Genomic DNA, 27,709 nt, shown 5'->3' with positions numbered 1-27,709 from the left:
GCTAGAAAGAATTTGTATATAGCCAGAGATGGGTAGTATGTCTTTAGTCCAAAGGCTAATAGATAAATGGAGAGTCTCAAAATTAGATCAACTAGTGGGTAATGATTTTTCTTAAACCTTAGCTAAGGTGGTATCAAGAGGCCACAATCTAAATTGATGGAAGGAATAATCTATAATATGAAATTACACATCCATAAAGTATGTTTGTGTGTGTGTGTGTGTACACACACACACACACACAAACACACACACACACACACACACATATACATTATTTGTCTATTATCTATGTATCTATGACTAACTCTCTAGTGATGCTTTTCCTTCTAGCTTTTTTTGTTTGTTTTAAAGAGAGAACAAGCACTTTGGTTTGGTGTATAATTCAGTTTAAATTTTTTTTTAGCAATTTATCAGATGTCATGTTTTGTTTTACTTTGAGTTTTCTACTTCAGTTTCAATTCCTACTATCAAGTAATCAATACTCAAATTATTTTTCTTAAAATCATAAAATGTGCTAAAATAATAAACAAATCCTATGTTGAATGGATCATAGATACTCAATATTCTAGTCTTTAACTTGCCTCTCAACTTACTAATCATATAGTAAAAATAGATTGTAGAATAGAAGAAAATGTAAATGTTTGTTCTTACCAGCCTTAATGTGGACATCCTGGCTTCTGATTTTCCCTGAAGGATTTTCAGCTGTGCAATAGTAAGTGTTATCATGGATTAAGGTACTAAAGCTTGAAGGGGGAAAGGGGAAAATTTGGAGAGTGCCATTGAGGTGGACGTGGCGGATCCCTGGAACATCGTAGATCTCCTCGCCCGTTGCTAGGTACCATCTGAGTGTAACAGGTGGGATCCCTGCTGCAGGACAGGGAACCAAAGTCCCTGTGGTGCTTGCAAACACTACCTCTTGCAAAGATGCATTGACAAAATACAGACTGGAGTGTAGATCTTCACTGACAACTGCAAAGGAAAAAAAAAAAAGACAGTAAAATATATATCCTTAAGGCCTTTAACTGAGGACATTTGATAGGCTACACTGAAAGCCTTGTGGAGTATATAACCCTGACACTGCTCAAATGTCTCCTTTTTTTTTTCCGTCACATACTATAGCTTAGACTTCCTTCACCTCTTACTGGACTGCTATAACAGTCACCAAATTGTTCTATTCCAAGACTTTCCCCTCTCCAATCTATCATATACATAATTTTCAAAATAATCTTCCTGTAACATAGGACTGATCAAGTCATTCAACTACTCAAATACAATCAGTTGGTTCTCTGTTTCCTAGGAGATAAAATTAAAAACTCTAATCTGTCTCTAACCTAACTCTTTCATACTTTCTTCATATACTGTGACTTCCAGAAAAAACCAGCAATAACAACAAAACCCCTAGTATTTCCATTACTAAATTCCCAAACTTTGTATTTCATCTTCTCTGTCTTAATTCAGGATACCCCTTACATTTATAAAGTACTGTCTTTTTGCCTAAACATATTAGAACTCTTAATTCCCTTCAAGGCTCACCTCATATAAAACCTCCTATATGAATTCATTCTTAATTCTCTTAGTTGTATGTCCCCTTTCTCAAATTTCTTTTAATTTACTCAACTATGTTTATGCTCTATCTTCTCCAGTAGAATTCAAGTTCTTTGAGGACAGAGACTATTTCTTTATCACTTACATAGACTAGATACTTAATAAATATTTATTGTATTGAATCAAAAGTTATTATGATGAAATAAAAAGGTTAAAATGAAATGGTTCCAAAATAATAATTTCAAAAACAGGGCAGACATTAGTACTAGATAATTAGATGTCAGCATCATTTTATCTTGAGTTCATAGACTATATATATATATATATATATATATATAGTCAATTTCTGGATTTTTTCCTGACAATTTATAGAATGGATTTAAAAAGTCTTAAACAAAAAATTATTATTGAATGAAACTACTGAAAAATATAAAACACATACAAATAAATCAAATTCTTATGTCAGATATTTAAATAAAACAAAACAAATCTTATACAAATTATAAAACACCTCATAAAATTATAAAAATGTCAATAGGTATTATACACCGCTTGAAAGGAAATACACAGAACCACACAAACATATGAGATACTAATTATGAATGTGGAAAGAACATCTTTTCACTAGGAATTCTTTTTAAACAGAGATTAGAATGAGAATTATTTTATTTTTTAAGTCTCCTTTTAGCAGCTATTATGGTAAAATGTGAGATTCTCCCTTCTCAAAAAAGCTAGAGCTAATTACTCAAATAGATGCTTTTTAGCCAATGGAGAGTTTTCTGTAAATGGACTTAGGCACCAAGAACATATTTTGAAGTCTGAGGAGACTAAAGGTATAAAGGTATACGTTACCTTTAAATATAATTAAGTCTAATATTTAAACTAATCTTCATTGAACAAGACTGCTTTTTTTTATCTAGACAGTGTCCATACTGTATCATTTGTCTAAGAAAGTAATATTTTTAAAATTGGACACAAAAAATTAAACTCCTTTTTCTGAAGTATTTTCTAATAATTTATTTTAATATCTCTCATATGGCAGATTAGAAAGCAGCAGTACAACCTAGCTCCCATGAGTAATAGATGAAAAAGTAAAGAAGAAACCATAGTCAGTCATTTTTCCAGCTGAAAATCACAAATGTGATCTTTAGGCAAATGGACAGGACAGGAATTTTGGATCTATGGAATACAAATGAGCCAAATTACAGATTTACTGTGTTGAGTTTTCAGTGCAGCTACTCAGAGCAGATTCTGGACTTGGTCTCCTGCCCAGGAAAACAGCATAATTAGTTCTTCAAGACATGCTGGATTACTGACTCAGATCTCCAAAATCTCCCATGTAAAGCAGCAATAAGGTGACCGAGAACAAATTTCTAGAATTACTAATCAAACAAAAGCAAATAAGTAAATATTATGAGGCCAAGGATGTGTCAGATACCCTGCAGTAGAGAACAACTCCAAAATATCTATATCCAAAATACATATAGGTATTTTAAGTAAAAACATATCTTGCACACACCACCACTTAAACGATTATTAAAAGAAACAATGCAAGAGGTTTGTTTGTTTGTTTGTTTTTTAAGGGAATAGCAAGGACAGTATGACATCTGAACAACCCGTAGAAAAGGAGAGAGAATTAAAGGGTAGGAAATGAAAGCAATAGAGAAAAGAATTAATAAGAAATGAAAGTTGTGGTGAAGAGGACTGGGGAAGATAATTAACAACTTGGAAAAAGTAGTACAAAATGTTACCTAAACATCAGAAGTTAATAACTCCATGGAACAAAAAAAAATGATAAAACTAAATGAAAACATTGGAAAAATAGAACAAGATGTAAGAATCGATCAAAAAAAGAATCCTGGAAAACAGATTAAGGACAGATAATTTAGAATTATTAGACTACTTGAAATTCATGACCAACAAAAGAACATGATTTCCACTTTCAAAAAATTATGAGCAGGTGGAACCAAGGTGTGGAGAGGACACACGTTTCCTTCTAACCTTCTCCAATGACCCTCGACTTATTAGCAAATTCAGCCTCTAAATTAGTTCTGGATTGGCAGAATCAATGAATATTGGGAGTGCAGCAAATTACCAGCAGAAGATAATTTTGAAGATCACCAGAAAAGATCTCTTTCAGTGGGATGCAGAAGGAGGTGGCCAGGTGCAGACAGGCAGAACATGGATGCCAGCACATGCTGTGCAGACCCAGAGCGGGGCACAGTCTCTGCTGGGTGATGCAGTCTGCATCATCCCATGGAGAATCTTCGAGGAGGAATCTGCACTAGTGTTGGCTAATCTGCCTTGATTGTAAGCCAGTAGATCAGTCGAGAAATTATAAACTTCCAACACAAACACAAAAGATAAATAGTGAACCCCAAAACACTGAAGTCTGATGGGACCTGGCCAAGCCCACCCAGCACTCAGAGTGAGTCAACACTGACCCACCACAGTTATAGCCATTTCAGAAATATTAGAGGAAGCTTGGAAAACCTCCCTTGCCATAAAAACAGATCCTAACAGTAAAAAAAAAAAAAAAAAAAAAAAATTAAGTAAAAAGGCAAAGAGAACTCTAATCAAAGACAGTTTCTATGGTAAAAGAGAAGAACATATTTTGAAGCCTAAGGAGACTAAAAGAAGATTGTCTCCAGATAAAGCTCCCAAAGGTAGTACAACCTGGTCTCCATCACACAAGGCTTTCCTAGAAGAAATTAAAAAGGATCTTAAAGAGAGCTAGAAGAAAAATGAGGAAAGGAAAGGAAAACTTTGCAAGAGGGTTTGGAAAAGGTATATAACTTATTCAAAGATAGATTGACAAAATGGAAAAAGAAAAGAACTCTATGAAAAACAGAATTTGTGGAAGTGGAAAAGGAAAATAACTCCTTAAAAATAGTTTGTGAAATGGGAAAAAAAAAAAAAAACCCATAGACTAAAACAACTCATTTAAAAACTCAATGGACAAATACAAAAAGTAAATGAAGAAAATAATTCACTAAAAATCAGAACTGAACAAAAGGAAATGAATTGTAGTGTTCTTATTGGTTTTCTGAAGGTTTTGGAGCAACCTTCCTTTCAGTTCAGTAATCACCACAAGAGTAGCCAGGTGTTAAAGTCCAAAAGTCTTTATTGTCTCCTTCACTCAGCTAGCTTTTTCATGGCCTTCAGAGGGGACTTGGTTTCAGTGGAGAAAATGCAGGAGGACAGGCCAACCACGGTACTGATGAAAATGGAATGAATGAATTTGTTTCTAAGTCCCCCAGGAGAGACACCAGGAGCCTGACCAAAGATGGAATGAATCTCTCTTCTTGGCTCAAGTTCTTTGTCTTCTCTGCTTTCACTCTGGCTGAGGCTCCCAGATTATATGCTCTACACTGAGTATAAGCCAATCATTATATCACTAGGAAATCATTATTTGTTGTAAGATTAAATCAATCATACTGAATTTAGAGAACTAGTAATTACCACGCTAAGCTAGGTAACCATTGTCTTATCAATTCTACTGAGTTAACACCTTGTAAGAATCCTTGTTTCAAAGTTCTGGCACATAACAATGAATTAATGACTCAATGAGACAACAAGAATCAGTCAAGCAAAATTTAAAAATGAAAAAATGGAACAAAATATAAAATACCTACTTGGGAAATTAACTGACCTGGAAAGTAGATCTAGGAGAGACAATCTAAGGATTATTGCACTCTCTGAAAACCATGATGAAAAAAAGAGCCTAGACACTATTTTTCAGAAAATCATCAAAGAGAACTGCCCTAATGTCATAGAATCAGAAGGTAAAATAACCATTGAAATAATTCACCAAATACCTAAGCAGAAGCGGATAGCAGACTGTATTAATAGCCCAAATCCTACAATATGTTGTTTAGAGTGATACATACAGAACAAAGTAAAAGGCTGGAGGAGAATTTATTATGCTTCAGGTGAAGTATAAAAAAGCAGGGATAGCCATCCTGATCTCAGATTAAGCAAAAGTAAAAATTGATCTAATTAAGAGGTAAGGAAGGAAACTATATCTTGCTAAAGGGTGCCATAGATAATGAAGCAATATCAATAATAAATATATATGCCCCAAGTGGTATAGCATGGAAATTACTAAAGAAGAAGTTAAGAAAGCTGAAAGAAGAAATAGACAGCAAAACTATAATAGTGGGAGATATCAACTTTTCTCTCTCAGAAATAGATAAATCAAACCACAAAATATATAAGAAAGAAGTTAAAGAGGTAAATAGAATGCTAGAAAAGTTAAATATGATAGATCTTTGGAGAAAAGCAGGGATAGCCATCCTGATCTCAGATTAAGCAAAAGTAAAAATTGATCTAATTAAGAGGTAAGGAAGGAAACTATGTCTTGCTAAAGGGTGCCATAGAAAATTGAATGGAGACAGAAAGGAGTACACTTTTTTCTCAGTATTTCATGGAACCTGTACAAAAATTGACCATATATCAGGACATAAAGACCTTAAAATCAAAGGCTGAAATAGTAAGTGCATTTTTTTCAGATCATGATGCAATAAAAATTACTTTCAATAAAAAGTCAGGGAAAAATAGACCAAAAAGCAATTGGAAACTAAATAATCCCATTCTAAACAATGAATGGTTAAAACAGCAAATAATAGACAATTAATAATTTCATCCAAAAGAATGACAATAATGAGACAAAATACCAAAATTTGTGGGATTGAGTCAAAGTAGTAATAAGGCAAAATTTTATATCTCTAGAGGCTTACTTGTATAAAATAGAGAAAGATTTGATCAATGAATTGGGTTTGCAACTAAAAAAGCTAGAAAAAGAGCAAATTAACAATCCCCAATGAAAAACCAAACTTGAAATTCTAAAATAAAGGGAGATATTAATAAAATTGAAAGTAAAAAAAATTATTAAATGAATAAATACAATTAAGAGTTAGTTTTATGAAAAAACCAACAAAATAGGTAAATCTTTAGTAAATTTGATTAGAAAAAAGAAAGAGGAAAATCAAATTTTTAGTCTTAAAAATTAAAATGGAGGACTTTCCACTAACGAAGAGGAAATTAGAGCAATAATTAGTAGCTTCTTTGTCTAACTTTATGCCAATAAATTTAATAACCTAAGTGAAATGGAGGAATACCTGCAAAATATGGATTACCCAGATTAACAAAAAAGGAATTAAATGGCTTAAATAGTCCCGTTCTAGAAAAAGAAATTGAACAAGCTATTAATCAGCTCCCTAAGAAAAAAATCACCAGGACCAGATGGATTTACATTTCAATTCTACCAAACATTTAAAGAACAATTAACTCCCATACTATATAAACTATCTAAAAAATAGGGAATGAAGGACTCCTACCAAATTCCTTTTATGATGCAGACATGGTACTGGGTACTGACACCTAAACCAGGTAGGATGAGAACAGAGAAAGAAAATTATAGACCAAATTCCCAGATGAATATTGATGCAAAAATCTTAAATAAAATATTAGCAAAGAGATTACAGAAAATTATCCCCTGGATAATACACCATGACTAAGTAGGATTTATAGTAGGAATGCAAAGCTGGTTCAATATTAGGAAAACTATTAGCATAATTGACATCATAACCAAATTAACAAAAACCTATGATAATCTCAATAGGTGCAGAAAAAGCATTTCATAAAATCCAACACCTATTCCTATTAAAAACACTAAAGAGTATAGGAATGAATGAACTTTTCCTTAAAATAGTCAGTAGCATCTATTTAAAACCATCAATAAGCATCATATGTAATGGTGATAAACTGGACCATTTCCAATAAAATCAGGAGTGGAACAAGGTTGCCCACTATTACCATTACTATCCAATATTATATTAGAAATGCTACTTTTGGTAATAAGAGATGAAAAGGAGATTAAAGGAATTAGAGTAGGTAATGAGGAAACCAAATTATCACTCTTTGCAAATGATATTATATATATTTAGAGAACCCCAGACAACCCAGAGAATAAACTAAAAAGCTATTAGAAATAGTCCAACTTTAGCAAAGTTGCAGAATACAAAATAAATCCACATAAATCATCAGCATTTTTATACATTGCTAACAAAATCCAACAGCAAGAGATACAAAATGAAACTCAATTTAAAATAACTTTAGATAGTATAAAATATTTGAGAATCTTTCTGACAAGGGAAAGTCAGGAACAATATGAGCAAAACTATAAAATACTTTCCACACAGATAAAGTCAGATCTGAACTGGAAAAATACCAAGTGCTCTTGGATAAGTTGAGCAAAAATAATAAAGATGACAATATTATATAAACTAACCTATTTATTTGGTGCTATACTAATCAAACCCTCAAGAAACTATTTTACTGACCTAGAAAAAATAAGAACAAAATTCATCTGGAAGAACAAAAGGTCAAGAATTTCAAGGGAACTAATGAAAAAAAAAAATCAGATGAAGGTGGTCTAGCTATATTTGATCTAAAACTAAATTATAAAGTAGCAGTCATCAAAACCATTTGGTACTGGCTAAAAAATAGAATAATTTATCAGTAGAATAGGTTAGGTTCACAGGGAAAAAATAGTCAATCACTATAGCAATATAGTGTATGACAAACCCAAAGACCCCAGCTTTTGGAATAAGAATTCACTATTTAACAAAAACTGCTGGGAAAACTGGAAACTATTATGGCAGAAACTAAGCACTGACCCACACCTAACACCTTATACCAAGATAAGATCGAAATGCGTTCATGATCTAGACATAAAGAATGATATTATAATTATGAATAAATTGTGGTACATGAATGTTATGGAATATTATTGTTCTGTAAGAAATGACCAGCAGGATGATTTCAGAAAGGCCTGAAGAGACTTACATGAACTGATGTTAAGTGAAATGAGTAGGACCAGGAGATCATTATGTACTTCAACAACAATACTATATGATGATCAATTCTGATGGATATGACTCTCTTCAACAATGAGATGAACCAAATCAGTTCCATTTGTTCAATAATGAATAGAGCCAGCTATGTCCAACGAAAGAACTCTGAGAAATGAGTGTGAAGCACTACATAGCATTTCCAATTCCTCTGTTTTTGTCCATGTGCATTTTTGATTTCCTTCACAGGATAATTGTACATTATTTCAAAATCCCATTCTTCTTGTGCAGCAAAATAACTGTATAGATATGTACACATATATTGCATTTAACATATAATTTAACATATTTAACATGTATTGGTCTACCTGCCATCTAGGAGAGGGAGTAAGGGGAAAGAAAGGAAAATTGGAACAAAAGGTTTTGCAATTGTCAATGTTGAAAAATTATCCATTCATATATCTTATAAATAAAAAGCTATAATAAAAAAGAATGATATTATAAATAAATTATAAGAACATAGGATAGTTTATCTCTCAGACCTGTGAAGGAGGAAGGAATTTGTGACCAAAGAAGAACTAGAGATCATTGTTGATCACAAAATAGAAAATTTTGATTATATCAAGTTGAAAAGATTTTGTACAAACAAAACTAATGCAGACAAGATTAGAAGGGAAGCAATAAACTGGAAAAACATTTTTACAGTTAAAGGTTTTGATAAAGTACTCATTTCCAAAATATATAGAGAATTGACTCAAATTTATAAGAAATCAAGCCATTCTCCAATTGAGAAATGGTCAAAAGTATGAATAGACAATTTTCACATGATGAAATTGGAACTATTTCTACTCATATGAAAAGGTGTTCCAAATCATTATTGATCAAAGAATTGAAAATTAAGACATCTCTGAGATTCCACTACACACCTCTCAGATTGACTAAAATGACAGCAAAAGATAACAATGAATGTTGGAGAGAATGTTGGAGAAAATTGGGACACTGATGCATTGTTCATGGAGTTGTAGATGGATCCAATCATTCTGGAGAGCAATTTGGAACTATGCTCAAAATGCTGTCAAACTGTCCATATCCTTTGATCCAGCAGTGTTACTACTGGGCTTATATCCCAAAGAGATATTAAAGAAGGGAAAAAGACCTGTTTGTGTGAAAATATTTGTGGCATATTTGTGGCAATGCCATATAATATTGAACAAGAAAGGATAAATGCAGGAAAGCTGATAAAAAGTGGGCAATAAATTGGATGACATCTTCAGATACATTCTATTCATGGACTCTTGTTGTATTATTACTTTGGTTCTTACTTCCTTTATGATTGACTTCAATGATTATTTTATACTAATGATATCTATGTACAATTGTTGCAATCAAAAGGAAAAGAATAGGACAATCATGCTCTATACAACATTAAGGATAAGACAGTACAATTATTTTTAAAGTATTTATTTCACAGAGTTATTATAATAAAAAGGTATTTTATAGGCCTTAATGCTATGAGTTCTGTCAATTTTGAGAGATGTGATTTGCAAATCAATGAAACTAATTCCACAAACCACACAAGAAAACCAGTTTCATTATTTTGAGATCAAAGTTGATAAAGTTATCCAATGCATCCTGGCCCATGGCCAATTATCCTGACTTTTGTCTTTCCTTTTGTCTCTAGAAGAAACAGTGAGATTGATAACTTTGTATAACTCTGCCTCATTTAAATTTAATTAATACTCAAGTCAAGACAATATTCCATGAAGCCATTGGTCTTATAACCCTTTTGACAAAGAGAAAAACCCCTTCAGCTTTGAACCATAAAGGTTTCAGAGTGGAGAAAGCAGAGTTCTTAAATGATACTTGTATCAGGTACTTACAACTTTTGAAAATGTAAAAAAAAAAAAAATATGTTATTAATGTTTTGCTAATTGGCTAAATGGACTTCCTATTAATCAAGACCTTAAGAAAACTAAGGCAGAACAGCTCTATCTATGGTCTTCTTGCAGTCAAAACAAAGGTTCTTTCCACTGACTACTTAGAGTATGATAAACATTGAATTTATTAGTAGAACCTATAGCAATGTAACTAAATCACTTTCTATAAAGAAGAAAAAGTTATCAGCTGAAAATGAAATTATTTAGAAATTCTTTTATTTTTAACAAAAATTCCTAATTTATTAGAACAAAGTAAATATAAAACTGGTTTTTAGAATCTAAATTTCTGATTAATTTGAAAACAAACAGGCTTCATAAACATAAAAATTTCTATCTAAAAGGAAAAGCTAATCATTGGTTATTTGGAGAATAACTTTAAAAGCTGACAGAATATATTTTGTAATATAAATAAATGTGAAAAGTTTACTTCTATAATGGATGAATATTTATTTGGTAATTTGTCTTCAAGCATCTGAACCTTGCTGCTCTTGCCTGTTCAAACAATTTTGTATGTATAACTGTCCTTTCTATTTGCTATAATATCTTTCTGTTCTCCCTTTTCCTCTCCTCTATTGCTTTCTATCATGAACAGCCATGAGAGCTGTTTTTCATGAGTCTTGAAGATAAAATGCCTGTTATATGATCTCTGGGTTATATTTTTATTGTCTAGAGTCTAAAATCTGTGTATTGTCACTCATATGAAAAATGTACTGAATTAGCATAAAACTGAGCTATCAAAATGTAAATTCAGTCATATAGCATTTTAACATGCAAGAAAAAATCTCCAACTAAATTGTCCTATGTGGTTAAGCACAATCTATGGAATAAAAGTAAAAGTCTTATCATTGATACAGTGAGCTTATTATGTCATGCAATGGTGAATTCTGACTACTTTTCTATTTTATTTGCTTAATATCATAGTTTGAACTTTTTTGGGTAGAGGCAAGTTCAATTTGCATTCAATGTCATCAAAAAACAAGAAGTGAAATTCTTAACAATAAGAAACCGCAATTTATAAAGGGGTAAAATGACTCTGAATTGTGCAATTACTCTTTTCATTTTAAGACAGTAGCACTGGGTTTTATATATATATATATGACCTGGAAGTACACACATTTTGAAAAACACATAAGGACAAAAATGGGAAAGATTACTTTTATGAACTATTTGAAAGTCTTTTGATTTTAATTTATTTTTACTATGAATTTAATGAAGATATTTCCATATATAACATAGAATAGAAAAGGAGAATTATAAGTGAAATTAAAAATCTCTACCATATACAGTTTACTTTGAAAATTACATGCGACTTTCAATGTTGTCCTGATTTTTTTATGTTTCCTTTGGAAATTGAGTGCTATGTGACCCTGATCAAGTCATTTAATTTCCCTCAAGGGCATTTTCTCATTTATAGGAATAAAATAGGGATATAAAATAGGGATAATAGTACTATTATTTGGTGATCCTCTATGTCACTTGTATGGTTGTCACCCCTGCTTCTACAAATACTTGGTGTGAAAAGTATTTTCTTCCTTGTTCCTCTATTTTTTAACAAAATATTTAGACCATATGTCTATTCTGATCTTATTTTGGCAGTTAATATGAGTTCTTGGTCTAAATCTAATTTCTGACTTCTTTCTAATTTTCCTAGTAGATTCTATAAAATAGTGAATTCTTACCCTTGTATTGTTATGTTGATGGTGTCATTTTTTCCATTATGTCCAGCTTTCTTTGATCATTTTTGAGCTTTTCTTGGCAGAGATACTAGAGTAGTTTTCAATTTCTTTCTCCAGTTCATTTTACATATGAGGAACTGAATAAATAAAGTTAAATAATTTCTCTAGAGTCATACAGTTGGTAAGTATCTGAGGCTAGATTTGAAGCAATGAAAAGGAGTCTTTCTAGTTGCAAGCTCAGTCCTCTATTCACAGTATTACCTAGCTGCCCCATGGTACTATATGTAATGTACCTAAAATGTTCCACTGATTGAATTTTCTATTCTGTAGCTAATGCCAAATAATTTTGATGATTACTACTTTGTACTATACTCAGAGATTGGATACTGTTCACCTCCTACCCCTTTTTCTCCTATTTTATTTTTTTCATTATTTCAACGGAGGTTTCTGATCTTTTGTTCCTTTAAATGAATTTTGTTCCTTTTTTCTAGCCAACAAAACACAGCAGGAAGAAAGAGAAAAATACAGAAAGAGAAATTCTATTTAGAAATTCAGTCTGTATAAAATATTGAGCATTGGACCTTTCAAGAAACACACATGATGTACATGGATACAACTATGAAACATTATTTGCAGAAATACAAACCCATCAATGTAGAAGGATAGTAATTACTTTTGTTTGAGATGTATATCTCATAAGAAAATGATAATACTGTCTAAAACAATATATTTATTCAACATCATACCAACCTAATTATCAAAGAATTACTTTAGAGTCCTGTATAAATAATAAAATTCATCTGAAGAAACAAAAGGATGAGTTTCTCAAAGGAAATAATGAAAAAAAAAAGTGAGAAGAAAGATTTAAAGATACTAGATTTCAAATTATACTACAAAGCAGTAATCCTTAAAAGTATTTACTAATTTTTAAAAATAGGTCAACAAGTGAAGTGGATTAGTTGATTAGTTATTGTCCTTCATTCTTCAAGTAGACCAAAATAACAGTGCTATGTTAGAGTTGAGTTACATTTTGCCCAAGTATAGCTGATCAGATCAGTATGAGCTCAGAAAGCTTTGCCACAGGTTGGACACGCAGGTTGAACATTTGAGGTGGCTTCTCTAACTTGGCGCATCTCACGTTTCTTTTAGGATAATTCAATTCTGTTTTGTTCATACAGTAGAGCAACAACTTTTCTGATGAGGGCATGCCATGCTGGATGGTCCTGTTCCAATGTCTCCTATGTCATATAATTAATTCTAAAACTCTTAAAAGAATGGGCTAAGTAGACAACATGCAGAAGCAAAGAAACATAGTAAAATATTGTTTGATAAATCCCCAAACCATAACTGAGTTAGGAACTCATTACTTAAATTTTAAAAATGTGCTGGAAAAACTAGAAATCAGTCTGGCAAAAAAATTAGATTTAGACTAATACGCCATACCATAATCCACAATAATATCACATAAGATTTATGGCCTGGATACCAACTCACATCATAAAAAATTGGAAGAATAAGAAAGAAACTACATTTCCCAACTATGATTAAAGCAAAATGAGTTTGGAAAATAAACTGAATGATTTTGATACATAAAGAAGTAATACAGACCAGTTCTTCCCCAAACCTGTTCCCCAAAAGTCAAAGAAAGAGCAATAAATAGAATTTTTTATTGTTAAAGCAATTTTAGATTAGAAGAGGAAAGGAGATAGAAGCAAAGAAAGAAGAAAAGGAGAAGAAAATGGAATATGTTAGTAAAGAAAGGGAGTAGAACAAAACAACTAAACTAATTGGGATACAGAAGTTGAAAACTATATAGGCAGAGAGGAAGGCGAAGGCTTAGGCTTAGTGGATATTGCTTAAATATCATTTTCATCGAAAGAGATCAGGGTAATATAGAATACACATAGAATGCTAGGTACACAAATAAATTTAACTCAACAGGGAAATATAAAGATTTAAGAAAGAGGGTAGGTTCAGGGAAGGATTAGTTTTAAATAAAATAAATTCTAACCTTATTGAGAGGATCATTGTAAAGGATTTAAGAGAAAATAAAAAAGGTAAGAATCTATGACTGAAATCTGAATGAAGGAAAAAGAAGAGACACAGGGAAACAGAAGCAGATTGAACCAAGCAAATCATTAATCCTGAGCACGTTCCTCCTTCACCAGCCTCTTCAATTTAAAGTGGAGGGGAAAAGAAAGGGAAAATTGTAATGCCAGAGAAACTGATGCAGGAGAGAGATTAGAGAGTTTTCAATAGTTTAATAATTGGAGAGTATAATTGACTGGACAGAACTCTCGTCTCAAATTATCCAGTCAGATAAAGATATACTGGGACCAAGGAAACCATGTTGGTCCCAGGGGTGTCATCTCAAAGAATCCAGTCATGAATAGGAGCTGCCCCATTCCTTAAATACCCCTAGAAACAAAGAACTAGAAGGCGGGAAGGCTTCTGTCAGGTTGGGGGAGACCATAAATCCTAAAGGCCCAGAGACAGGATGTCTGAATACCCAGAGATAAAAAGGTCAGTGAGGTATCTTGGAATATTTTAGAGGGATATTGTAAATTCTTGAGGACAGGAGTTCTGCTCTCTTGTTTATCTTGCTAGCAATTTATAACCTTAGAGTAAACGGTTCCCAATCTTAATGGACCAGAGTGGGTTTTTTTTTACTACTAGGGGATTTGACAGAACAGTTAAGGAAACTGAGACAAAGGAAACTAGTTCAGGGAAACCGAGTCAGAACAATTAAAGAGAACTATGGCATAACAAAAGTAGAAAGCAAAAAAAGGGGGAAATTAAATGCAATGGAATAATGGGAAATACACAATTAGCAACTGTAACTATAAAAGTGAATGGAATTAGTGCATCCCAGAATATAAGAATATATTAGAATATCAAATCCAATAATATCTTGTTTATAAAAAAATACATTTGAAACAAAATATTGCCATGAAGTTAATTAAGTAATTGTAGCATACTGGGCTTATATCCCAAAGAGATCATAAAGAAGGGAAAGGGCCCTGTATGTGCACGAATGTTTGTGGCAGCCCTTTTTGTAGTGGCTAGAAACTGGAAACTGAGTGGATGCCCATGAGTTGGAGAATGGCTGAATAAATTGAGGTATATGAATATTATGGAATATTATTGTTCTGTAAGAAATGACCAACAGGATGATTTCAGAAAGGCCTGCAGAGACTTACACAAACTTATGCTGAGTGAAATGAGCAGGACCAGGAGATCATTATATACTTCAACAACAATACTATATGATGACCAGTTCTGATGGACCTGGCCATCCTCAGCAATGAGATCAACCAAATCATTTCCAATGGAGCAGTAATGAACTGAACCAGCTACGCCCAGAGAAAGAACTCTGGGTGATGACTAAAAACCATTACCTTGAATTCCCAATCCCTATATTTATGCCCACCTGCATTTTTGATTCCTTCACAAACTAATTGTACAATATTTCAGAGTCTGATTCTTTTTGTACAGCAAAATAACGGTTTGGTCATATATACCTATTGTGTATCTAATTTATATTTTAAAATATTTAACATCTACTGGTCATCCTGCCATCTGGGGGAGGGGGTGGGGGGTAAGAGGTGAAAAATTGGAACAAGAGGTTTGGCAATTGTTAATGCTGTAAAGATACCCATACATATAACCTGTAAATAAAAGGCTATTAAATAAATAAATTTGAACATTAATTTTGATCAAAAACTCTGGAGCCAGTGTTCTATCCATTGTGATAAATATCTGCCTAAGCAGATAAAAAAAGTAAATAGAATGCTCATTCTTCAAACCTAAAATATATTGATATTTTTTAAATGTTAAGAAAAAATAGAACACGTGCAGCTCCTGACTATAGTGAATTGGAGACATTTCTTTCTGTCCATAGAAGAAAAGTGAAAACAAAATATGCTGGAATACACTAACACCACATTTTCTTTATTATTATTATTATAACTTTTTATTGACAGAACATATGCCTGGGTAATTTTTTACAACATTATCCCTTGCACTCACTTCTGTTCTGATTTTTCTCTTCTCTCTCTACTCCCACCCCTAGATGGTAAGCAGTCTTATACATGTTAAATATAACACTACATTTTCTTTATGAAAATACTACGAAACTTTTGCTAATGAAAAAAAAATGTAATTGTAGCAAAATCTATTGTACTTTAGCTTAACTTGAAAAGGCATTATTATTATAATGATAATCTTATATGAGGCCACATGAAAAACAGATTTGAATAAAAGAGATAAACAATGAAATGGTATTCTGATGAATTTTACTATACATAATGAATTAAACATCAACATTTAAGATATATACACCAAATGATCTAACTGCTAAATACTTCCAAGAAAGATTAAATGTTATTAGAAGAATTAAATAATAAAATAATAAAATTACCAAGAAAAATATAATCTATCTAACCTACCCTCACACACACACACATACACACAAAGAAGAAAGAATTCAGGAACCCAAATGAAATTTCATAAAAGTCATTTGTTATTGAAGAAGGGAGGCCTGAAACTAACTAACTAACACACTCTCTCTCTCTCTCTCTCTCTCTCTCTCTCTCTCTCTCTCTCTCTCTCTCTCTTTTTCACTCTTGCTCTCCCTCTTGCTCTCTCTTGGGGGAAAAAGCTTGGGAAATTCCCTCTGAGGAGCTCTCCGCTGAGAGACCCGCCCCAGGGAATCAAGATAAAGTGGTATCATTCTGTTATGTGGGTAGGTCTAATTGAGTCCAGGACCACTCCTACTTAGCCTGAGCTGGAGATCAAGATTTTTATCCAACTCTATTAAGATGGAGATGAGTCCAGGGACACTCGTTCAATTCGAAGATTCTCTATTCTAATTCCAACTCAAACTGCTCCCCCCACCAAGAGATTTCCATATAACAAACTTCCTTCAGCTAAATTCCTTGCAGAGAGCCAAAAGCAAGAATCATGCCAAAGAATCTCTCTCCCTCTCTCCTTAGCATAGCTGCCACCCTCTGCCAGATGAAAAGAAAATGTCTTTTCAACTTTACTCCCTCTTTATTTTTCTCACCTATTGCCCTAACAGGACCTTATTTACCTCACTGTAAGGATTTCTCTGCTAGAAACTTTTTTTTTTCTGCTCGAAGATTTCTCTACTGGACCTTAACTTCTCTGTTAGGACTCTTCGACTTGGAAATCAGTCTTCCTAGCAAAGGCTAATTTCCCAATGCCAAGTGCCAATATACTTATTTTGCCAATTTAACTTTTCAGATTCATAAATTCATTTACAAAGGACCTGAACTGACCAGAAAGGGATTCCCACAACTCCCTTCCCTGCACGGAACCTCATCATTGTGATAGATCTTTAGCGATTATTGAACAGAAAATATAAAAGAACATGCATATATCTAAATTAGGTGTGTCAACTTTACAAAAACTGACCCTGAACTAAAATATAAAAGACTCACAAACAAATTTTAAAAAGTAAATTTTTATTTTTAATTGATTAAGCAATGAATGGTGCTGAGCCTGGAGTCAGAAAAATCTCTACTTAGCCGTATGATCCTGAGTAGGATCACTTAACCTCTTGTTGCTTTAGTTTCCTCATCAGCTGTGAGAATCAAGCAAAATAATTTAAAATCACTTAGCACAGCACTTGACTAGAATGTGAAAAGAGTTGACAGTCTCCATCATATCTCTATTCTCAGCTTACTCCTCAAGAGACTTTGGGGAATTTCCCTTTGAGTTTTACCTAGTACTTCCACTCTTCATTGAGCTGTTACCTCACTTTCTATGGCAGAATTCCTTCACTCCATATTGTCTAGTATATTTATTGTCTTCATAGATACTTTACTTGATTTCTATTTTGCTATGGACTTAGATAAAGGAGTTCATTTACTTTTGTTATGTGGATTCACTGTGGAACTGGTATTTGTTTAGAAGAGAGTCAGCTCTTGAATATATACCTTGAAACCCTCCTCTCGTATAAGAAAATTAAATACTGATTTTATATTCAATTCAATTCCAAAATTGACTCTATTCTGTAACTGCCAAAGCCATGTTCTTGTCTTTGTGTTAAGTTCAGAAGTTCATGAAAATAGTTATCTTTGTATTTTACTTTGTACAATTAGAAGAAATCTCTTCATAAACATTATTTTTGTAAGTTAAATTAATCATTCCAAATTTCCTAGATGGAATAATTTATAGTCCTGCACTCCAGGTTTACAGTTAGTAATATTGTCCTCCATACACAGTGATATTTCTGAGTTTGTAGCCATTGATAATTTCCATCCACACTCTTTCCAATTCTTTGTTTCTCTTATATTTTCCAAAACTATATGGAGAGAGACAAGCTCCACTTCCTGGTCTTTGGCTAACTGAGGAACTACTTTTTGGTAGCTGCCAGATTTATTAATAAATTAAACATTATTATAATTTTGTGCCTTAGTTTAGCTACTCTAATTGTGACACGCATTAAGAAATCCTGATCAGGAGTAAAGGTTTAAGCTTTCCCTTAAACAAATAGTATTTAAAGGAGAAGACAAATATAACTCTACTCTGGTATCCCCTCTTCTAAGGAGAACAAAAGGTTCAAGTTATTTGGCCTCAATTTTCTGTTTTCCTTCCTAGCAAATTTTAAAATCTTCCTCAGAAAAGAATTGGAGGGAAGGGGGAGAGGCTAGAGATGTCTAATCTTTTCTCATTATTTACCACACAATGACACAATGTGAAAAGGCCAAAAAAAATTATTTCAGATTCCTACTTTATTAATCTGATGTATTGATTTTTATAACTGTGTCTGCCTAAACTCCTGCCTGAACAGCACTCAGAAAAAAATATCCTATGAGACAACCATGAGTTGTCATGTCCTGGATGAAGATCGAGGAAAGGAGACTGAGAGAGAATGCTTAGACTATAAGAAAATCAGCAGTGAATAGTGACCTCAGATGGCAAATATAAGTATCACAAGAAGGGGGTGATTGTTTCAGGACTCAAGATAATGAAATAAGCAGCAAATACTCTGAACCCTCCTATATTCACCTCCAAAATCCTATAAAAATAACATTACAATATGAATACTGGAATGGCAAAACTGACAAAAGGATAGCATGAAACAAATTTTTAACCCAAGACAACTTGGAAGGTGGCAGGAAAGTATCATATCTCCATCTCTATCCATCTCCATCTTCCCATCCATATCTCTCTCTCTCTCTCTCTCACACACACACACACACACAGAATGCAGCTGAGGGCAGATGGCTTCTCTGCAACCAAGTAGCAAGTTCTCAACAGGAGAACCTCAGTCTCAATGCAGGTCAGTGACAGGATGCACTGCCTCTTTTCTTCATTAGGCCAGCAACAGTCACACCATCTCAGAAGAACTGAAAGCTTATAGATCCCTCGAAAGATCTCTGAAAATATACATACAAAATCTCTGAAGCTTGGGACATTACAACCTCTACCCAGGAAACAGACCTATTTTAACAAAAAGTTAAAAACTGAGTAATAGACTAGGAAAATGAGCAAAGCAAAGAAAAAAAGATTCTAGCTATACAAAGTTACTACTATATAGAAAAAAACAAAAAAGATCAAAATATACATTCACAAAAAGAGAACTAAGTCAAAGCACCTATATTCAAAAATACAAAATGGTCTCAGGTCATAGAAAATCTCAGAAAAAAATTATAAAAATCATGAACTAAGAGAGAGAGAGAGGAAAGATTTGGAAGGTAAATGAGAGTAATGCGAAAGGAAATACAAAAAGCAAAGGAGGAAAAGAATGCCTTAAAAAGCAAAATAGGCCAAATAGGAAAGGAGATTCAAAAGCTCAATGAGGAAAATTATTTCTTGAAAATTAGAACTGAGCAAATGAAAGCTAATAACTTTATGAGAAATTAATCAAAAATAAAAAAAAAGAATGGAAAATGGGAAACACAATGTGAAATATATTATTGGGAAGAGAGATAACATGGAAAATACATCCAGGAGAGATAATGTAAACATTATCTGAAAACTACAATCAAAAAAAGAACCTAGGTTCTTCAATTAATAAATGGTCAAAATATGTGAACAATTTTAAGATGATGAAATTAAAACCATCTATAATCATATGAAAAAATGCTCTAAATAATTCTTGATTAGAGAAATACAAATTAAAACAGCTCAGGTACCATCTCACACCTCTCAGATGATAGATGACTGGCTAAGATGACAGGGAAAAATGATAAATATTGGAAGGGATAGGAAAACTGGGACATTGATGCATTGTTGGTGGAATTGTGAAATCAACTCTTTTTTTTTATTAAAGCTTTTTATTCACAAAGCATATGAATGGGTATTTTTTTTCAACACTGACCCCTGCATAACTCCCTGCCACAAATTATCCCTTCCTCTCCCATACCCTCCCCCCACCTGGCAGGCAGTCCAATACATGCCAAATATGCCAAAATACATGCCAGATCCAATATGTGTATACACATTCACACAACCATCCCATTGCATAAGAAAAATCAAATCAAGAAGGAAGAAAAACAAAAACTGAGAAAAAAGAAATAAAATACAAGCAAATAATAACAGAGAGAGTGAGAATGCTATGCTGTGTTCCACCTTCTGTTCCCATGGTTCTCTCTGTGGGTATAGATAGTTCTCTTCATTACTGTACAAGTAGAACTGATCTAAATTGTCTCAATGCTGAAGAGAGCCATGTCCATCAGAACTGATCATCATATAATCTTGTTGCCATGTATAAAGATCTCCTGGTTCTATTCATTTCACTTTGCATCAGTTCATGTAGGTCTTTCCAGACCTCTCTGAAATCATCCTGTTTGTCATTTCTTATAGAACAACAATACTTCATAGCATTCATATACCATAATTTATTCAGCCATTCTCCAATTGATGGGCATCCACTCAGTTTCCAGTTTCTTGCCACTATGAAAAGGGCTTCCACAAACATTTTTTGCACATGTGGGTCCCTTTCCCTTTTTTAAGATCTCTTTGGAATATAATCCCAATAAAAAAAATTTGCTGGATCAAAGGGTATGCACCGTTTGATAACATTTTGAACATAGTTCCAAACTGCTCTCCAGAATGGTTGGATCCATTCACAGTTCCACCAGCAATGTATCAGTGTCCCAGTTTTCCCACATTTGTCATTATCTTTTCTTGTCATCTTTGCCAATCTGACAGGTGTGTACTGATATCTCAGAGTTGTCTTGATTTGCATTTCTCTTATCAATAGTGATTTAAAACACCTTTTCATGTGGCTACAAATAGTTTTAATTTCTTTATCTGAAAATTGTTCATATCCTTTGACCAGAAATAAATTATTTTTGAGAGCAATTTAGAACTATGACAAAAGGGTTATAAAACAATGCATATCAAGTGTGCAAAAATATTTGTGGCAGCTCTTTATGTAGTAGCAAAGAATTGAAAAATTATTTAATGCCCATCAATTGGAGAATGGCTGAATGAGCTGTGGTATATGAATGTCATGGAATATTATTATAGAACAAACTTATTTTTATAATGGCCTGCAAAGATTTACACAAACTGATGCTAAGTGAAACAAACAATACCATAAATATATTGTACACAGTAAAAGTAAGATTGTACAATGATCAACTATGATAGACTTGGTTCTTCTCAGTGATTTGGTGTGATTCAAGGCAATCCCAATAAACTTTAGATAGAAAATGCCAACTGCATCCAGAAAGAGGTGTATGGAAATTGAATGTAAATCAGCATGTGCTATGTTCTCTTCTTTTTTCTGTTTTTTTCCTTCTCCTGTGTTTTTTTTTCCTCTTTTGTTCTGATTTTTCTCTTTCTACATGATTAATAAAGAAATGTGTATTAAAAAGTTACCATACATGTATAATCAGAAAATAAAGAAATGAGAGATAATTGATAACTGAAAAAAAGAACCTCAGCATTATCAAGAGCTTATCAAGGAAAACTGTCCTGATATTGTAGAACCAGAGGGTAAAAGAGAAAATGAAAGAATCTACTGACCGATCACCTGCTGAAAGAGATCCCATCATGAAAATTCCGAGGAATATTATAAACAAATTCCAGAAATCCCAGGTCAAAAAGAAAATATTGCAAGCATCCAGAAAGAAAAAAAAAAAATCAAGTAAAATAAAGGCACAGTCAGGATAACACAAGATAACACTTCCATGTTAATGGCTTGGAGAAGTTGGAATGTGATATTCTGAAGAACAAAAGAGCTAAGATTACAATCAAGAATCACCCACCAAGCAAAACAGAGTATAAACCTTCATGGGGAAAGCTGTATATTCAATGAAATAGAGGACTTTCTAGCATTCATGATGAAAAGGCTAGAGCTGAATAGAAAATATGATTTTCAAATATAGGACTCAGAAGATGCATACGAGCTAATTAGGAAAGAGAAATTATAATGGACTTTATAAGTCCATTGATACATTAACACTTGTAACCCATAAGAATTCACATTATCATGACAGTTAGAAGTATGTATAGAAATAGAAAATAAAGCATGGCATAGATATGAGTTGAATATGAAGGCATAACATCTAGAAAAATAAATCAATAAGTGAGAGAGAGGGAGAGGGAAACAGAGAGAGAGAGGTAAAGAAGAGAAAGAGAGCAAAAGAAGGAGAGAAAGAAAGGAGAGAACTAGAGAAGTACAGAAAGAGTTAGAAAGAGAAAAAAAGAAAATGAAAGAAAGAAAACATTGACCATAGAAAGCTACTATGATGGCAGGAAAGTACAAAACACCAATTCAGAAGAGAACAAATTTTCACATGCAAAATCTCAAAGCAGGATATGAATTGGTCTCAAACCCCAAGAGCCTTCTTGGAAGAGAATTCATAAATAATTTTAAGTTGGGGGAGGGATATAATATAAGGGGGGAGGTAGAAAAATTGGGGGAAAATGAGAGATTAAAAGAAAAAATTGAACTTGAAAAAATTCACAACTTGAAAAAGGAAGGACAAAAATTGATTGAAGAAAACAATTCCTTAAAAAATATAATTGTCCAAAATCAAAAGCAAAAATAAAATAAAATAAAAAACCACTGAAGAGAACAATTATAATACGTCAAAAGTAGAATTAATCAAATAGAAAATAAGATACAAAAAGTGACTACAGAAAACTATATATTAAAAGCTAGAACTGAGAAAATGGAATCAGTCTAACAAACTTAAAGGAATGAAAAAATGGAAGAAAATCTTGGACTACCTGAAATCCACAATCAAAAAGAGAGCTAGTGCAACATTTTTCAAGAAATCATCTAATAAAACTGCCCTAATATACTAAAAACAAAGGGCAAAATAGTCATTGAGAGACAGAACCAAGATAATGGAGTAAAAGCAAGAATAAAATAGTCATTGAAATACTCCAGCAATCACCTCCCAAAAGAGATTTCACAAGGAAAACTCCAAGAAATATTGTTGTAAAATTCCAGAACTATAAAGTCAAGGGGAAAAAATACTACAATGCCAGAAAAAAAAAATTAAAAATCCCCCTGTGAAGAGCCACAGTCAGGATTATCCAGGATTTGACAGTTTTTACCATAAAGACTTGGAGTGCTGGCGATACCATATTCTGGAAGACAAAGAATCTTGGATTACAAATTCTTTACCTTCCAGAATATGGTACAACCAAGAATCAACTACCCAGAAAAACTGAGCATTATCTTTCAGGGAAGAGCTGGATCTTAAATGAAGATGGGGATTTTCAATCAATTTTTATTGAAAAGATCAGAATGAAACAGAAAATTTGATCTACAAATACCAGAATCAAGAGAGCCATAAAAGGGTAAACAGAAAAGAAAAAAAAAAAGCATTAAAGATAAAATTATTTACAGTTTACATGTTATGTAAATGAGAATATAATACTTGTAATGCTGGTGAGATTAAACTTCAGACAATGCTCACTTCCCCTCCCTTGTTTCTCTTTACTGTAATCTTTTATGTCTCTTCCTTTATCTAATTCACCCCATTTTACCTCTTCTTTCCTCTTCTTCCAGTGTAATCTTTTTTCCAACCCTCAATATTTTGATGTGATGATATTTTTAAAAAGCAGGAGTTATGATCCTGATCTTGACAAAGGAAAAGCAAAAATAGCTCTACTTGAAAGAGATGAAGAAGGAAGCTACATCTTGCATGCAGCACCATAAACAATGAAGTAATATAAATACTAAACATATATGCACCAAGTCATCTAGCCCAAATTCTGAGAGGAGTTAACTCAGTTACAGGAAAAAATAGACAGCAAAACTTTTCTAGTATGGGATCCCAACTTTCAGAATTAGATAAATCTAACCACGAAATAAAGAAAAAAAGCAGTAAGGGAAGTTAGTAGAATCAGAAAACAGAATGGGGATGGAAAGGAATATGCATTTTTTTCAGAAGTACATGGCACTCGCACAAAAACTGACCATGTATTAGGGCATAAAAATCTCACAAGCAAATGAAAAATGCATCCTTTTCAGATTATAATGTGATAAAAATCACATGCGATAAAGGGCCATGAGAAGATAGATTAAAAAACAAATTAGAAATTAAATAATCTAATCCTAAAGAATGAGTCAAATAACAAACCATAGAAACAATAATTTCATCCAAGAAAATGATAATAATGAGACAATATAGCAAAACTTATGGAATGAAGTCAAAGGGATTAATTGTTCTTAAGGGGAAATTTACATCTGTAAATATTTGCATTAATAAAATAGAACAAGAGGAATCAGTAAATTGATCATGCAATTAAAAGAGCTAGCAAAAAAAAAAAATTAAATATCCCCAATTAAATACCAAATTAGAAATTATGAAAATCAAAAAAGAGACTAATAAAATTGAAAATTAGAAAACTATTAATAAATAAAACTAAGTTGATTTTATGAAAAAAAAAACACAGATAAATCTTTGGTTAATTTGATTAGAAAAAGAAAAGAAGAAACTCACATTACCAGCAACAAAAATGAAAAGGTGAACTAAACACTAATGAAAAAGAAATTAAAGCAATAATTAGGAGCTATTTTGTCCAATTATATGCCAACAAATCTGACAACCTCATTGAAATATGTGAATATTTACAAAAATTGTTCAGTTACAGAAGAGGAAATAAAACATTTCACCCATTTTAGAAAAATAAATTGAATAAATCATCAATGAACTCCCTAGGGAAAAATATCAAGGAGCAGATGGATTTACAATTCTACCAATCATTTAAAGAACAATTAATCCCAAATTGATATATAAACTATTTAGGAAAATAGGCAAAGAAGGAATCCTGTCAAATTCATTTTATAACACAAATAGGGTATTGATACTTAAACCAGAAAGGAGAGAGGAAGAAAATTGTAGGCCAATATTCCTAATGAATATTGTCGCAGACATTGTAAATAAATATTAGTAAAGAAATTATAGCAATTTATCTCCAGGGTAATATATTACAACCAAGTGAAATTTATACCAGAAATGCAGGGCTGATTCAACATCAAGAAAACTATGGGCATAATTGACCATATCAATAAACAAAACTAATAGAAATCATGATAATTTCAATAGATATGGACAAAGCTTTTCATAAAATACAGCACCATTTCTATTAAAAACACTAGTGAGCATAAAGAATAGTGTTTTTCTTAAAATGATATGCAGCATCTATCTAAAACCATCAGCAAAAATAATATGTAATGGTGAGAAGCTCAGGGGTGAAACAACACTCCCATTATCACCATTGTTATTTAATAGTATACAAGAAATGTGGGTTTAGTAATAAAAAAAGAAAAACAAACTGAAGGAATTAGAGTACACAATGAGGAAATAAAACCATCACAGTATCTGTGTTAATACTTAGAGGATCCTAGATAATCAACTAAAAACAATTTGAAACATTTAACAAATTATCAGTATTTCTACATGTTACCAACAAAGCCCAACAGCAAGAGATAGAAAGAGAAATTCATTTAAAACAACTGTAGACATAATAAAATATTTGGAAGTCCACCTGTCAAAACAAAGCTAGGCACTATATGAACACAATTATAAGACACTTTACATAAAATAAAGTTAGATCTAATCAGAAGAATATCAATTACCACGGGGAGGCCAAGAAACAAAATGACAATTCTACCTAAATCAGTCAACTTATTCAATGCCATGCCAAACTGCCAAAAAATATTTTATTGAACTAGAAAAAATAATAACAAAATTCATCTGGAAAAAGAAAAGGGAGAGAACATCTAGAGAAATAATAATAATAATAACAAATAATGGTGGCGTAACATTACCTGATTTAAAACTCCATTATAAAGCAGCAGTCATCAAAACCATCTGGTAATCACTAAGAAATACAGTAGTAGAATAGTAAAATAAGTTAGGTTCCCAAGACACAACAGTCAATGACTATAGTACTCTAGTGTTTGATAAACCCAAAGACCCCAGCTTCTGCAATAAGAACTCACTCTTTGACAAAAATTGCTGGAAAAACTGTAAAATAATATGACAGAATTTATGAACAAAGAAAAACTAGAGAACATTATGAAAGGCAAAATGGACAACTTTGATTACATTAAATTAAATTTTTTTCACACAAACAAAACCATCAGAAACAAGATTAAAAGGGAATTGCAAAGCTGTGGAAAAAATCTTTACAATCAGTATTTCTGATAACGGTCATATTTCTAAAATATATAAGGAAATGTGTCAAATTTATAAGAATACAAGTCATTCTCCAATTGATAAATAGTCAAAGTATAAAAAACAGACAATTTTCAGATGATGAAATTAAAGCCATCTATAATTATATGGGGGAAAATATGCTAAATTGTATTATACCCTTTTCATATTACAATGCTAACTAAAATTATATCCAACAAAGGGTAGTGGAAAGACAGAATAAAAATTAATTGGAAATGGCATAATCTAATCCTAAAGAATAAGTGAGTCAAAGAACAATCATTGAAACTACCAGCACTTTTATTAAAGAGAATGACAACAGTGAGACAACGTATCAAAATGTATGAGATTCAGCAAAAGCAGTACTTAGGGAAATTGTTATTTTGGTAAATTATTACATTAATAAAATAGAGAAAGATCAAGTCAATGAACTAGGCGTGCAATTAAAGAAAAAGAAAAAGAATAAATTTAAAATCTCCAATTTAGGTAAGAATTGGAAATCCTGAAAATCAAGGGTGATATTGATAAAATTGAATGTAAGAAAGTTATTGCGCTAATAAAAATCTAGGAGCTAGTTGTATGGGTGGAAAAAACTAATATGATAGCTAAACTATTGGTAAATCTGATTTCAAAAAAGAAGAAAACCAAATTTACAGTATTTAAAATGAAAAGATGAATTCACCACAAATTAAGAATAAATCAAATTAATCATCAGTTAATACATTCTTCAATTATGTAACAATCTAACTAAATATTAAATATGGCAATCTAAATGAATATTTATGAAAATATGAATTTCTCATACTGCAGCAAAGGAAACAAAATACATAAATAACTACATCTTTGGAAAAGAAATTCAACAGGCCATCAATGAATTCTCTAAGAAAAATTCCCAAAGATAAATGCATTTACAAGTGTCTTCTACCAAACATTTAAAGAACCATTAATTCCAATATCATATGAATTATTTGGAAAGAAATGGACAAAAGTCAGTCATTTTATGACACAAATATGATGCTAATATCTAAAACATGAAG

The 27,709-nt window shown here is 32.2% G+C and overlaps 1 protein-coding gene across 2 annotated transcripts in view; it reads right to left on the bottom strand.

The window, feature by feature from the left end:
* DSCAM (DS cell adhesion molecule) overlaps positions 1-27,709 on the bottom strand; it is a 683,895-nt gene that overhangs the window by 575,712 nt on the left and 80,474 nt on the right. For both annotated transcript variants that reach the window (XM_031959192.1, XM_031959191.1), the window contains exon 2: positions 652-969. In XM_031959192.1, coding sequence (XP_031815052.1) covers positions 652-969 — 318 coding nt within the window. The remainder of the gene's footprint in view (positions 1-651; positions 970-27,709) is intronic.

Source organism: Sarcophilus harrisii, chromosome 3, assembly GCF_902635505.1.
Source record: "Sarcophilus harrisii chromosome 3, mSarHar1.11, whole genome shotgun sequence".
Lineage (NCBI taxonomy): Eukaryota > Metazoa > Chordata > Mammalia > Dasyuromorphia > Dasyuridae > Sarcophilus > Sarcophilus harrisii.
Note: the sequence above shows the minus strand (reverse complement) of the source record. Positions and strands in the feature narration are given on the sequence as shown.